The sequence below is a fragment of the Phlebotomus papatasi genome, chromosome 3 (genome assembly GCF_024763615.1).
Source record: "Phlebotomus papatasi isolate M1 chromosome 3, Ppap_2.1, whole genome shotgun sequence".
NCBI lineage: Eukaryota > Metazoa > Arthropoda > Insecta > Diptera > Psychodidae > Phlebotomus > Phlebotomus papatasi.
Genome location: NC_077224.1, coordinates 2738420 through 2754442, shown reverse-complemented (window position 1 = coordinate 2754442; position 16023 = coordinate 2738420). Strand labels below are relative to the sequence as shown.

Sequence of the window (16023 nt, the reverse complement as noted above, 5' to 3'; positions counted from 1 at the left end):
ATTTTAGTTTATTAGGGGAAAGGCTCATATTTTTGAACAATTTCTAAATTTGGACACTTTGAGGGTAAAATAGTACACTAAAATTAAATTGATTAAAATTATGGATTTTTACTCCAACATTTAATGAATAATGAATTCTAACTAAATATTTATTCTATTTGGAAAATTTTAACACTAAATACGTTAAATTTTGAATATGATTTGAGTTAAAACTATTTTATTGAAAATTCAGTGTGAGCAATTGCTTACGAGAAATATGACAGAATTTCGTGTTTACTTCAGTCTTATTTAGCTGTGGTGAACTAATAACAATCTTTCCTTGCTGTTTTTGAGTTATATTATTAAATATTCATTGAATATTGTGTTGATTCACGTTAGTGGTGATTTGCACATTTGATCTGAAGTGCGATTTGCCTTGTGAATTACGTTTTTCGTGTGAAAAATGTGAGCATGACTTGCTTTAATCTCCAGTCCAGCTTGCTTTTGCATTCCATAGCGCCTCAATGAGGCTATTTACACCGCCGCATTAGATTGGGATTGAACTGTTCCAAAATCGGATTTCGGATACTGAGTATTGTCTCAAAGCCGATTTTGAGACAATTTAATCTCAATCCAATCCGGCGGTGTAAATGGCCTCAATGCTCAATGTCTTTCGCCGGTGTATCAGTTGCTCGCATGAATTTTACCTTAGATGTAAATGCGCTATTTGACCGTCAAATCATTTGAATTTCCTCAGGGAATTTTGTGTGTCGCCTCTAAGGCTGTTTTGCGAATATTTGGCGCCACATTTTATTTATTTTATTACTATTAATTATTTATTATGAAATATTTTATTATAATTTGTTTTTTTCTTATTTATTGATACTTTTGAAATCAATTTTAAAGGCGTAATATTGAAATTAAAAATTTTCTTGAAGGAAAATTCGATTACTGCTAGATATTTTTTGATCTAGCAACGATTGTTTTTTTTGTGTCTTTCAGCATTCGATTGTCCGATCATCGAGGAAAGTCACGATGTCAGCCAGAGCCGACCAAAGTCTCGTTCCGAGACACCGGGCAGCGAAAAAATTCAACTGCTGCGACGTCAGATGGAGGAGAATCGGCAACGGATGGCTGAACGAGAGAGCAGCAAGAGAGATATTGAGGAGATGGTGACGCAGCTCAAAGCGAAATTCGACACGACCCAGCTGTCGCTGGAAAGATCCACAGAGTTAGGCAGATCCACTAGTGATTTGTCCATCTTTGCAGCCAGTCGACCGGAAACTCCGGCGCATTCTGCCGAAGCGGAATTGCGTCGGAAGATCCGGAATCTTGAGCACGAAGTTGAGAGGTATCGTGAAAGTGCTACGAATATGACTTGCAATCATACGACAGAGATTCAGCAGTTGCAACATCGAATTCTGGATCTGGAGGAGAATCTGAGAGAGAAGGAGAGTGTCATTGATGCGAGAACCCAAGCGGTTACGCTGATGTCAGAGAGTTTGTCCCAGAAGACGCATTCGACGGTGAATCTACTGGAGGACACAAAGGTGGAGATGTTCAAGATGCAGGAGGCCTTTGTGGAGAAGGAAAAACAGTTGAATGGGGAAATTGAGGAGTTGAAGAAGCAATTGGAGGAGAAAGGGCAAGAAATAACGAATTTGCAGGAAGTTAATGACATCCTGGAAACAACGAGGTATGATCTTACTGTGAAGAATGCTGAATTGTCGGCGCAGGGAGAAGGAATGGTGAATCTTCAGGCGAGAGTTGAGCAGTTGACGGGGGAGAAGGTGCATTTGGAGGAAGAAATTGATCGACTGCACGCTTTTTTGCCGAAAGATGACAGCGGACAGTCTGCTGAGGACTTCCTAGCTCAGTTTCGTGCCAATGAAGAGAAAATCCAGAAGTTGGAGGAGTCTCTGATGCAGAAAACGGTCGAGTGTAATGTTCTATCGGCGAACTTTTCTGTGCTGCAGGAGAAGATGAAGGCTTCCGGACCTAAACCTCTGTTCGCGAGCGATCGCAGCGAGGAAGGTGACCAGGAAGCTGCGAAACTCCGAACGCAGTTGGATGACGTCAACAAGAGTCAGATCAAGATGAAGCTGAAGATGAAGCAACTCCAGAAGCAGGTTGATGCGTTCCGGAAGACGTCGGACATCCATCAAAAAGTGTTGGAGTTGTCGGAGGAGAATGAAAAGTTGCGGCAGAAGACGAAGGGTAGGAGCGAACCTATGGATGATGCCGGAGCTGGAAAGCAATTGAAGACTCTAGAGGCAACGTGTCAGAATCAAGTTGCTGCCATCCAACTGCTCGAAGAGCAGAAGATCGATTTGGTTGACCAAGTTGCAAAGGTAAGGGAAGAGCTTGAGGCTCTGAAGACAGCACCAGTGAGGAGTGAACCTTGCCAGGGAATCAGTGTCTCCTCGCAGATTGACAGCATAGAACTCGAGGAGACAATTGAACAGTACGCTGCTGACAAGGAATCCCTGATACGGGAGGTGGAAGGCCTGATCGAACGCAACGAAGAACTGAAGCAGAAGATGCAGAAGCTCGATGAAGAGAAGCAGGAACTTCTGATCAAGCTCGATCAATCGTCAGCGGAGAAGCAAGAACTCCTCGAAAAGATCGACAAACTCAGTATTAAGAACGTCAGCTCGGTGGAATCCTTGGAGATCGTAGAGAATCTCACGCAACAGGAACAGCTAGAAATGGAACAACAGGAAACTGGTCTCATTGGCGAAGAGCTCAGTGACAGTTTGATGAAGCTTCGTGAAGAAAGTTCGGAGTTGATGAATAAAATTGAGATGTTTACAAGTGAACGCCGAGAAATCCATCAGCAGTACGTCGAAAAGATCGAGGAACTCGAACAACAAGTAAAGGATGCAGAATCTGAGAGGAATGATGCCGAGAAGAAGGCAACGGAACTTGAAGATCTCGTTCAAACGTCAAAGAGAAGCGTTGAAAATCTAGAGAATCAACTGCAACAGCTCAAAGCGGAGTTCAATGAGAAACTCGATGAGAATCACAATTTGAGTGAAGAAAACAACAATTTGAAGGAGAAATTGGTGAATCTTGATAACGTCTTGACCACAGTCGAAGCCCAAGGATCAGATATGAGTGTCCATGTGGACAAAATCGCTCAATTGGAGATGGAAGTTACCTTGAAGAATGAAACGATCGAGACGGTTAATCGACAAATCATGGAACTCTATGCAACGCTCGAGGAGAAGAATTCTCAAGTCCTCGACAAAGATGACGAGATCACCTATCTCAGGGATCTGCATCAAACAGCAACGGATCAGTTGCATCAAGCGACTCATGGCAATGATCAACTGAAGAGGCTGGTAGATCAACTCCGACGGCAGCTAGCTGAGGTTGAACAGAAGAATGCCCGTGTTGCCAATGCTACGGATGACGTCAAAATCGGTCTCGAGAAGAGAATTCAGGAACTAGAAGACAAAGTAATGGACTCCGAAGCCAAAAGGCGAGAACAGCTCGAAAAATTGAAGAAATTCGCTGCAAATCTGAAAAAGAAAACCCAACAGTGTACAGATTTGGAAGGTGAAGTCATCAAGAGGAGCGAAGAGAATGACGTCATCCGAAAGGACTACGACGAGGCTGTTCTAAAGTTGTCGTCCGTAACGGAAATTCATCAAGCTGAATTATCCGAAATGCAGAAAGTTCTTCAAGATCAGAAGATAGAATTCTCTAGGAAGATTGATGACATGAAAAATGAACTGGTCGCTAAAGGTGCAGTCGTCGAGGAACTTCAGAATCTGCTAAAAGACAGAGATGTCCAGTTGCAAACGCTTCGGGAAGAAGCTAAAGATCGCGAAGCGAAGCTCTTCCAGAAGATTGAAACGCTTCAGAATGAAGTGGACTCCAGAGGACGAGTCGTCCAAGAACTTCAGGAGGCCCTAGTTCAACCACAAGAAATGGAGAAACTCCAAAATCTGCTGAAGGACAGAGATGTCCAGTTGCAAACGCTTCGGGAAGAAGTCAAAGATCGCGAAGCGAAACTCTCCCAGAAGGTTGAAGCCCTTCAAAATGAAGTGGACTCCAGAGGACGAGTCGTCCAAGAACTTCAGGAGACCCTCATTCAACCACAAGAAATGGAGAAACTTCAGAATCTGCTGAAGGACAGAGAGCTCCAGATGCAGAAGCTTATGCAAGAAGTCAAAGATCGCGAAGCGAAACTCGCCCAGAAGATTGAAACGCTTCAAAATGAAGTGGACTCCAGAGGACGAGTCGTCCAAGAACTTCAGGAGACCCTCATTCAACCAGAAGAAATGGAGAAACTTCAAAATCTGTTGCAAGAGCGGGATCTTCAGATGCAGAAGCTTATGCAAGAAGTCAATGATCGTGAAAAGCAGTTTTCGGAGAAGATAGAATCACTTCAACACGAAGTTGACGCCAGAGGAAGGGTCATCCAGGAAATTCAAGAAACCCGTATTCCTCCCCAAGAAATCGAGATGTGGCAGAATCAAGTGAAGGAAAGAGACATAAAGGTGCTAAAACTTCAACAGGAAGTAACGGATCTTCTGCAGAAGTCTTCAAATGTCGATTCACTGAAAGAAGACGCCAATAAATTGAAAGAGTCCTTGGAGGAGGCACACAGAAGTTACCAAGAATACGCAAGACAGACTCAAGAAGCATTTGCAGACAAAGAACAGAGGTACCTGGAGATGATAAGTTCCTTGGAAGCTAAGATAACAGAGCATCAAATGTACATTGAAGATAGAGAAAATGAAAATGCCAGTCTCAGTACGAGAATCAATAAACTCGAAGAAGGTATTAGCTACATTGAAGCCCGAAGGAATTCACTGGAGAAGAAGAATAATATTCTGGGTGATCAGTTGAGGGAGAGTCAAGCAGAATTCTCAGAGAATGAAGATAAACTACTGCAGAGACTAGCAACACTTTCGGCAAATGATGAAATCATTGCAGAAAAACTTCAGAACACTCATACGGAAAAGATGGAACTGGCAGAAACAATTGCCGAGCTGACAGCTGAGAAGAAAGCCCTGGAGAATCGTCTTCAAATCCTTGAACAGGAAAATGTAGAGTCCCAGAAGAAGACAGAGATGCAGGAGAGTGAATATGGGTTCCTGTGTCAACAGATTGAGAATCAAATGGGTGATATGCGAAAGGTCCAGGAGGACTTTGAGAGGAGACTTCGGGAGAAGACTCAGGAGATTGATGATCTCGAAGTGGAATCAAGCAATCAGCTTCAGAAGATCGAAGGAGAGAAGAAGATACTTCAGGAAATGCTTGAGCGTACCAGAGATGAAAATTCCGAACTTCAGGATGAGATCATGAATCTCAGGGAGAATTTGAATTCACTGGAGCAGATTCGGAATGATCTGGAACGGGATTATTCCTGGGCAAAGATGCAAAATGAAACCCTGAATCATGATCAACTGGAAACGCAAGAACTGCGAATGCAAGTAGTTCAAGATCAGACGGAAATTGAGAATCTGCGACAGGAGAATCAGGCTCTGAGGATGAGTCATGAGTGTGAGGTGAATTCCATCAAGAGTGTCCTCGATAGAGTGAGAATTGAAAAAGAGACGCTTGAAGCGGAGTTGAAGTCTTTCAAGGAACCTCCTGAAAGACGAACGCATGCACCGTCAACCGAAGCGGTTGCCGTTGCAAAGGAAGAAAAGGTTGATGTTGATGCAGCTCCGCAAAACATTCCATCCTTCATGGGAGCTAAGTTCTTTGCCGAGGACGCAACGAGTATTGACTTCTTCGATCAACCTGTGATTCAGGGAGCTGCGGACGACGAATATGAAAACAGGGCGCCCGTTGTCGAGGAATTGATCATACCGAAGACGGCGTATATTTGTCATCCGAAAACGGAGGGAGAGGTCGATCTGGCAGGACAGGAAGATGACGGATGGGGATGGAGTGCAGAGGAAGCTGTCCTCGAACAGGAACATCAGAATCAAACAGCCGCTCCACCTTCTCTCCTTTCGCAGACGTCTCAGATTGAAGTGAAACTTCAAATGTACGAAGATCGAATACAAGATCTCGAAGCCGAGAAGCAATCTTTGAAGGATGAAATCAGTCAAACAAGGCAGAAATCGGAGAAGATGCTGAAGAAACTTAAGGAGTACCGAAGCAAATGCGAAAGCTTCGAGAGATCTAGTCAGTCGAGTTTGGATTTGGATTTGGCGATACAGGAGGAACTGAGGGATCAGGTGAAGAGTCTCGAGGCGAAGTTAGTTGCGGAGAGGAAGCAAATGACAACTGAAGTGGAGAATCTAACGAAACGTGTTGAAGTTCTAAGTGCCAGCAATGATAGATTTGTTGACTTGAAGGAACAACAAGATTCTCAAGTTGAAATGTACAGAAGTCAGATCAAGGCACTGACACTTCAGTTGCAGGCAATGGAAGAGAAGCAGAATGATGCATGGAACACTCTGGATGAAGATGAAACGAAGGAGGGACTGAGTGAGGAAGTTCAAGCTCTGCAGGAAGAGATCTCTAAGAGAGATGCAAAGATTTCCGAACTAAGTGATAAGATTTCGCATATGGAGGATGAAGCAGAGCAGTTTGTTTTGCAAATTGATCAGTTCCGAATGGAATCGGCTGGGATTAAAGATCATCTGGAGAAGTTGACGCTTGAACATGGAAAACTTAGTGCACAGGAAACTGAGAAGTCCGCAGATACTGCCAAGTTTGAGGAACTGCAGAAGATGGTGCAGGAACTTCAAGAGGAAAGAACTCATCTCAGTACTGAGCTGAGAACCATCAGGGAACAAGCTCAACTGGCTGAAAAGTCTGCACAATTCTTGGAACAGTTGAAATTGGAACTGGAAACGCTCAAGCAGGACAAGGCTACGAGGGAGGCAGCCTTTGAAGAAGCCAATAGGAAATGGCAAGAGGCTCTGGAAGAGCGTGGAAACAGCATTGCGGAGAGTTGGAAAGCACATCTAGCAACAGTTGAAGCAGACTTTGCTGCCAGGGAAGAAGCCCTAAGGCAGGAAATGTTAGCTAATCCTCCGAAGGAAGACAGTCCACCGAAAGAAACCGTTTCTGCTGAACATGTTCCAGCTGGAATTGCTGACATGATGGCCAATATGCAGAATGCTCTGGAGAGTCAGGAATTGGAGCTGGTGACACTGAAGGAGCAACTGGCCATTCGGAGTGCAGAATATGCAGCTCTCTCTGCTCAGTTGGATCCCTTTGGGCACTCAGCCACAAGCAATATGGCTCTGGTGCAGCCGAAACTCATCAAAACTCCACCTACCTCAACTGGGGACGTTCCACCGCGCACAGATCTCGATCTGGCCCTCTATACATTGCACCAGCGTGACATGAGATGCGAAGAGCTGACGCTAGAGCTCACGAGGTTACTGGAAGAAAGGGATACGTTGCAGCTGAAGCTGTCAAGTGCCATTCGACAGATTGAGCGTATGAAGGTGGCATCGCCAGATGGAAGTCCAGTTGCCAATTCAAATGCCACAGTCGACAGTGGAAGTCACCTTTCAGACAAGTAAATCACCTTATTACTGTGTTTTTCTATAGTTTACACATTCCTTCTTTGCTTTTCCTTCTTACTATACCTACTTACTATCCCTGCTGAGTGTGCCCACAGAGCTAGGAGAAATTTTTACCCGAGCTTTCTGAAACCATTTTGCGAAAGATTCGGAAACCACCCCATAGCAAAATTCCGCAAAAATTCCAATGGAAAACTTGCGTCCAAATGGCTAAATTCGCTGGAATTTGACGCTAAAATTCCACTAAGTTTTCCTATGGAATTTAAAGCCGGAAATTCCATGGAAATCATAGTGCTCCATGGAATTTACTAGTACAACATGCTGGAATTCCAGCGTTAAATTCCGCGGTATTCCGCGGAAGATTTATATGGAAACTCACACGTGAAACGTCCGCGGGATAAGCTGGAAAAAACATATGGAAATTTCCACTATCTTTCCATATTGTTTTATATGGATTTTTCCACTAGTTTTCTGAAATGTCAAACAAATAAAATGGTGTTGCGGCAACTTTTAGAATTTGTTTCCAAACCTTCCGCAAACATTTCTAGTGATTCATGTGGCAATTATAATAATTAATTATGCGACACTGCGTTTCGTGTAGATAATAATGAAGTGATTACATTAAATAGGTCGCCAACCTAAAATAATACTGTTTTTATGTTAATTAATAAATATTTTCGAAAAAATTATTTTTTTTTACAAAATATTTTTTTATTGCTTAAGTGTTAATTCGTTATTGCTGATTTAGTAAAACATATTATAATCCTCGTAATCTTTGCTATTTCTTTAATATTCGGAAGTAAAATCACGAGGTGCATATGACAGCTTCATTTTTTCTCCATTTTATTTTGGTGGAAAAATCCACATAAATTCCACGAGCATTTCCATGGATGTATTCTATATGAAAAATCCAGCATAAATCCATTAAATTTTCCTTGGAACCTATTATGGAAAATTCCTATGGAATTTTTTAAGGCAAATAGTGGAAAATTCCGAGGATTTTTTCGCTTGTTATTCCTATTCCGCTTTCTTTTGCTATGGGGCATTTTGCGAAAGATTCGGAAACCATTTTTGAAAGCTTCGATAACCAAAAAATGGTTATCCATATCCACCACAAGTGTTGAAGAAAAGATGGCGCTGATGTCTGTGCTTTTTCGGAATAGAATTAATCAGTTGATGTCTCTGCCAATGCGGGGAGAATGTAAACAAACAAAAACTAGTGGAAATTTCCAAGTATTCCTCACTATTTTTTCGATTTGCGGCTTTCATAAGTCTATTGGTATCGTTTACAAACTTTCAACCCTATCGAGAATCATAAAATTCCAAATAAGTTGTCTTGTCTACTTTTTATTATAGTTCGAACTCATTGCCGCTCTGAATATACACCATTTCTGGAAGAAAAAATCGTTCAGGAGGTAGCTATCTGGTGGTTCTTCATGTATTATGAGTCATTTAAAACTGCAGAAATTACTAAATTTCTGGTTTATATCACTAGAAACTTTTATGAGTTTATCCAGAGATTTACTTTTCCAACATTTAATCACGATTAACTGTGCAACTCAGCCTCAATCTTGTAGAAAAAAAAACGTCAGGGAATGAACTATCCGGGAGTTATTCACGTATTTTGTATCATTCAAAACTACACAAAAATCACTTAATTTCTCGTTGAAATTACTGAAAACCTATTTTAGATGATCGAAAGAATCACAAGGCTCCATTCTTGCATAAAGTCCGTCCGGGAGTTAACTCGTCAGTTAAATCAGCATTTGTCGTAACATCATTTTTGCGATTTTGGGATATATACATATTTAGAATCGGCGTAATTTTGTTTATTAAACTCACTTGAGAAAAAGAAACATTTATAGGCCCATTAAAAATTATTTTAAACAAAAATTATTGTAAGTGCCCTTAATTAATAAAAATTTATCAGAATTTGTCGTAACTTCCATTTTTGGGGAAGTTACGACAAATTTTCATACAAAATTTGCTCTAATCAGCATTTGCCGTAACTTTTTTAGCTCGCTTGCGTGGCTTGTAATTTGCAGCAAAAATTTAATATTTCTCATTAAAACGTTCACAAACTCTTCCATATATCCAAAGACAGTGCGAATAATGCAACATTAAATCATTTTAATTCGATATTTGTGAGAATAAAGTGAGGAAAAATCCCTGCCCATCTGTCATTATTTCAAAACAAAACAAGCGATGTGGCGCACAAAATTTATTAAATAAAATTTATGAAATAAAAGCTTTTAGTGACAATGACCACAGTTTAATTGACTAATTTAGTGAAATAAGGGCACTCATTATCACTAGAGTAGGGTCGGAGGAACGTCTGTTCGACAGGGAACCCCTATTGACACTTTTGTCAAAATATTGAAATTTATTTAATGTATCTAGTAAAATATGAGTAACATAACGTTTTTTCTTTAATATACCTTTTACTATAAACAGAGATGTTCAAAATTCATATCTCAAATGGTACAGAGTAGGGTGTCAATAGGTGCTGACACGAATTCTTAAAGTGTCAATAGACGTTCCTTTCACCCTAATTAAAATTGATATAATGCGTTTTTGAAAATTGTCGTAACTTCCAAGATCTCCATACATTAGAAGTTACGGCTTTATAAACGATGCAAGTTACGATAAAATATTACTGTGTTTCTTCTAACATATATCTCAATATCTCAGCTTTTAAATCATTTTATAAAGATTTTCTCAAGTTAACTTATAGTTTATTAGTGCCACTTTTATTATTTTGACTCAAAAGTATCGCATTCGGGGCTCATTTTTAAGAAAAATAATGCTGAACTGTAAATTTCGTCTCCTGAAAAGTTGTCAAAAGGAAGTTACGACAAATGCTGATTTAACAGACGAACTATCAGGGAGTTATTGGTGTATTTTGATTGCGTTAAAATTATTAAAAATTGACTTAATTTCGAGTAAAAATCACTGAAGACTACTTGCACATGAATCAGGCAACAAAGTTTTACCGATTTCGAAGCCCTATTTGATAACTTAGGCCCAATTTTCGAAGTAAAATATCGGAGTCCATTTGACATTTCAAAGTTAGGTTATAATTCGTTTTTTCGGTTTTTTCTAGATTTCAATCATGTTTTGAACTGTTTTCACTAGTTTTTCGTCACTATATTTTGGAAAATCACTTGTTTCAAGTAATTTGAATGTTATTTTTTCACAAAAATGTAAGAAATTAGCGAAAAACTAAGAAAATGTGGGAGAATCCCAGACAAACAACTGAGCATTCTAAAACTCGCACACTAACGCAAAACCGCATCAGGGGTCTTATACAGGGGATTGCGAACAGGAAGTCTTGCGCTGGCGGCTTTTTGAAGGGATCTTGCGCAAAGGATTTTATGCAGGGATCTTGGGCAAAGGATCTTGTGCTGGGGCTTATGCAGGGATCTTGTGCAAGGATCTCATGCAGGGATCTTGTGCAGGGAATCTTATGTAAGGATTTCGTGTAGGAATTCTTATAAAGGGATCTTATGCAGGGGTCTTGTGCAGGGGATCTTATGAAAGAATCTTGTGCAGGGGTCTTGTGCAAAGGATTTGATGCAGGGGATCTTGTGCAGGGAATCTTGTGCAGGGATCTTATGCAGGGGTCTTGTGCAAAGGATTTTATGCAGGGATCTTGCGCAGGGGATCTTGTGCAGGAAACTTATGCAGGGATCTTGTGCAAAGGATCTTGTGCAGGGATATTGCGCAGGTGATTTTGTGCAGGGGATCTTATGCAGGGGATCTTATGAAAGAATCTTGTGCAGGGGTCTTGTGCAAAGGATTTTATGCAGGGAATCTTGTGCAGGGGATCTTGTGCAGGGAATCTTGTGCAGGAAATCTTATGAAGGTATCTTGTGCAGGGGATCTTCTGCAGGGACCTTGTGCAGGGGATCTTATGCAGGGACCTTGTGCAGGGGATCTTATCCAGGGATCTTGTGCAGGGATCTTATGCAGGAAATCTTATGCAGGGGATCTTATGCAGAGAATCTTATGCAGGGGATCTTATGCAGGGATCTTGTGCAGTGGATCTTGTTCAGGAGATTTTATGCAGGGATCTTATGCAGGGATCTTGTGCAGGGATCTTATGCAGGGAATCTTATGCAGGGGATCTTATGCAGGGGATCTTATGCAGGAATCTTTTCTTATGCAGGGATCTTGTGCAGGGGATCTTGTGCAGGGAATCTTATGCAGAGATCTTGTGCAGGGGATCTTACGCAGGGATCTGGTGCAGGGATTTTATTTAGGGGTCTTGAGGAGGGATCTTGTGCAGAAGGTTTCAGGCAAAGGATCTTACGCAGGAGTCTTGTGCAGGGGATCTTATGCAGGGATCTTGTGCAGGGGATCTTACGCAGGGATTTTGTGCAGTGAATCTTGTGCAGGGAATCTTGTGCAGAGGATCTTTTGCAGAGATCTTGTGCAGGGAATCCAATGCATGGATCTTGTGCAGTGGATCTTATGCAGGGATCTTGCTCAGGGGATCTTGTGCATGGACCTTGAGCTGGGGATCTTATGCAGGGGATCTTATGCAGGGATCTTATGCAGAGATCTTATGCAGAGATCTTGTGCAAGGAATCTTATGCAGGGATCTTGTGCAAGGAATCTTATGCAGGGAATCTTATGCAGGGATCTTATGCAGGGAATCTTAAGCAGGGATCTTATGCAAGGAATCTTATGCAGGAATCTTGCGCGGGTGATCTTGTTCAGGGGATCTCGTGCAGGGATCTTGTGCAGGTAATCTTATGCAGGGGATCTTGTGCAGGGGATCTTATACAGGGATCTTGTGCAAAGGATCTTATTGTGCAGGGAATCTTGTACAGGAGGTTTTTTGCAGGAAATCTTGTTCAGGGGATCTTGGGCAAAGGATCTTGTGCAGGGGATCTTATGCAGGGAATCTTGTGCAGGGAATCTTATACAGGGATCTTGTCCAGAGGACCTTTTGCAGAGATCTTGTGCAAGGAATTTTATGCAGGGACCTTGTGCAAGGAATCTTCCGCATGAGATCTTGTGCAAGGAATCTTATGCAGGGATCTTGCGCAGGGGATCTTATGCAGGGATCTTGTGCAGGGGATCTTGTGCAAGGGATCTTGTGCAGGGAATCTTATGCAGGGAATCTTCTGCAGGGGATCTTATGCAGGGATCTTATGCAGGGATCTTATGCAGGGATCTTGTGCAGGGATCTTGTGCAGGGAATCTTTTGCCGGGGATCTTGCGCAGGGGATCTTATGCAGGGGATCTTGTGCAGGGGATCTTGTGCAAGGGATCTTGTGCAAAGGATTTTATGCAGGGGATCTTATGCAGGGATCTTGTCGAAGGGATCTTATGCAGGAATCTTGTGCAGGGATCTCATACAGGGGATCTTGAGTTGTGCAAGGGATCTTACTTAAGGGTCTTATGCAGCATATGTTTCACAGAGGGTCAATCTAACCGACAACTCTTAATTTGTATTAAATATCATAACATGTCAAATTCTAAATAATTTTATTGTTTTTCAATTTTCCGTCCTTATCTCAATTTTATCTATAAACTCATTTTAACTCGGATTTGTTCAACTCTGTTCCCCTGGCCCAAAATTTCTATTGGAAAATAAAATACAATAAACTAATTCTAACCAGCATATTGCTCAATAGTTTAGTGAGTTTTGCAAAATTGTAATAATCAAATTTTCCCCATATAATAGTTTTTTTTTAAAGGTTTTCCTCTCTTCATCTATTTTTATTGCAGAATTTCCGAGTTGCAATCCGTAAGTCATGCCAGAGATAAGAATTTCCACGAAGAGCGACAACAGAGGCACAAGCAAATGTCATGGTTCTGGAGCAACACGTAATACATCCGACTGTGCGGTGGTTCTTTCATGGGAAAGTGCATTTGTGCATACACGGGCGCGAAATCCAAATGCGCAACGGGGAGACGGCGTGGGTGAGAGGTAAAGCAACAATAATATTGTGGTATCTTGCGAAAAATTAATGCAGTTTCTATATTAGAGAAAAAAATAAGAGAGAATTTACTAAAAAAAAAAATGGAACTTTAAGCGATTGTACAGAGTTTTTAAGTTGATTTTTTTCCATATGCAAGTGAGCAGATTTTTTTTTTTGCAAACACTCTGTTCCGGGGGGAAATATTTTTGAAATATATGTATAGACGTTTATTCTGCTGTTTAATCACTCTCGTGGTGAGATCATGTTGTATTTTGAGGCTTTGGCGTTTGATTATTTGTGTGAATGGAAAAATCTGCTCGCAAAATGATTTTATTTCTCGATGCAAATGGACACCGAAATATTTCAAATGGTATTTAAATACCCTTCAAAAATGAGCCGGATTTCAGGTATTTTTCCTGCAATATTTCCAGCATTTTCTTTTCTGTTTATGCTGCGAATTTATTGAAACCTCGGGAAAATAGAAATTTTAATTTTTCGCATTATTTTTTGAGTTGAAAGTATCTTCAGAACTATTCAAGGAATGCACAGTTGATATTTCTCTTTTATCTGTCTCGAGATCCAGCTGAAGATTCATGTTTCATCTTTTTCAGGGGCATTTCGTTTAGTACTGAAGATAACAAAGACACTCTCAAAGTTGCATGCAACTTATCGTACGGTTTATCATTCAACCAAATTTATTAGTTTCATTGTATCTTGCAATGCAACTTTTATTTTGTGTTTGGATTCTTAATTTTTTTCAAGGCAAACGATTTTTTCGGATTTTTCAACTTAAAATTATATAATTCTAAAGTTGAAAACCGATTTTAACCGATTTTTCAACAGATTTTAATGGTTCGTTTAATTTTGGTCTCTGGAAAGTTTTGAACTCTTTTAACATAAAGAAAATAAACTTGAGAATCCATTCAAAATTAAAGTTAAAAGTAGTAGCCTAAAATTAAAAAAAAACAAAAATAATTTTCAAAAATATTAGAAGACAATTTTTTAAAATTCATGCAGGAGATTCAGACGACGAAAAAAATGAAAAGCGACGAGAAAGGGAAAACTGATTTTAGCGATTTTTGGCAGACCAGATTTGGTAAGTAAATTTTTCGACAATATTTTGTAATTTACAAAATTGATTTATCATTTAAAATTCTAAATTAAAAATGCAATTTATAAGAATCCATTGAAACTAGTCTCTTAAATTAAGAGATATAAGTTAAACTTGAAATTTTCTATTTAGAATTTATAAATATTTCTGAACACTTTTTTATAAATATATTTTAAAAGATTTTTAAAAGCATTAAGTCAGTCGGTTGAAAGGTTCGAAATATTTTTTTCATTGAATTTATCAAACTTCTGGAAGTTTCGTAAGTTCCTTTTGACGAATATTCTTTAGAACTTTAATATTCTTAATTAAATTACCTCAAATGCGGTTGGATTAAATTCCTAATACTAGTGATAAGCCTAGATCAGCTTATTGTAGGTGAGATTCTTAACGTGAGCTAACTCGGACACCATTCAGTTTTCTTGAATCAAATTCGTGAAATTATACAAATTTTGTATTTAAACCAAAATATCAAGGATTTGGATGAACTGGCACAAAAGTAATATATGGGTGAAATGTAGACCAGAATGTACTCTATAATTTTCCCATAGAACATGATCTCATTGATTACTCAGAAGCCAAGATAAGCGAGGTTTTTTGTTTCTTAACTCGTTTTTTCATCCAGAGTTCCCCAAGTAGTCATTTGTTGAACTTCAACTATATCAAAGAATTGTTGTCTTTTGTGATACTTTCCATTTAAACCCCTATTTTAAGTGTCTTGGTGGAGTAGAGGCAGTCAAATTGGCATCTGTGAGTGATTTCAAAGCGTTATTATGGGAAAAATCAATTTTTTCACACTTAAATGGCAAAATCGGAGTGATAGCGTAGTCTGAGCGGAAAATTATGTAAGGACGAAATGTAGAGACAAATGTCCTCTATAATTATGTCGAAGTAATCATCAAAATCGGTTCAGCGACAGTCGAGATAATTGAGGTTATGTGCTATGAAAATTAGTTTTTCGATTGTGGCGCCCCTGATGTTGATCCCACGAAGTTCATATGTTCTAGAAAGTTGTAGCTTTTCGTGAGATCTTTCGTTTGAGCTATCACTTATCAAAATCGGTCAAATAGCACCGGAGATATGATTTTTTGAATTTTGTGAACTTTGACCCCTCATATCTCCGATTCTATTATAACCACAGCGAATCCACGCCACTTTTTGGAAACTCAATAGCCTAGGCTACAACACTCTAAAATTTGAGTAATTTGAACAATGCCGTTTTTGAGAAAAATGAGTTTGAATTTTGAAAATTTTTGAAGCTATCGCAGCGCCACCTGTGGTGACCGTTTGAACTTCCATCTGAAAGTGCCCATCGAGACAAAATCAAAAACCCAAAATTTAGGTCAAAATTTTAATTAGAACCGGAGATAGAGGCCGGTCAATATTCGAACTTTGATCCCTTATAGCTCGGGTCAGGGGTTATCGATCGACTTAAGTATTTTTTTGTTTGATAGGTATAATCTGCGGCTACAACATACTAAAATTTGAGCCCGATGCA

The 16023-nt window shown here is 40.0% G+C and overlaps 1 protein-coding gene across 2 annotated transcripts in view; it reads left to right on the top strand.

The window, feature by feature from the left end:
- Nucleotides 1-14467, top strand: part of LOC129806412 (protein lava lamp) — a 38780-nt gene extending 24313 nt beyond the window's left edge. Inside the window, exons 3-5 of one of the 2 annotated variants that reach the window (XR_008752162.1) lie at nucleotides 982-7480; nucleotides 13224-13425; nucleotides 14435-14467. Coding sequence is in view for 1 of the 2 variants with exons in the window: in XM_055854978.1 (XP_055710953.1) it covers nucleotides 982-7480; nucleotides 13224-13326 (6602 nt within the window). In the remaining variant the exon portion in view is untranslated. Of the gene's footprint in view, nucleotides 1-981; nucleotides 7481-13223; nucleotides 13648-14434 lie in introns of those variants that run through there. The other variant, XM_055854978.1, reaches the window with a different exon arrangement.
- The last annotated feature ends 1556 nt before the right edge of the window (nucleotides 14468-16023 follow it).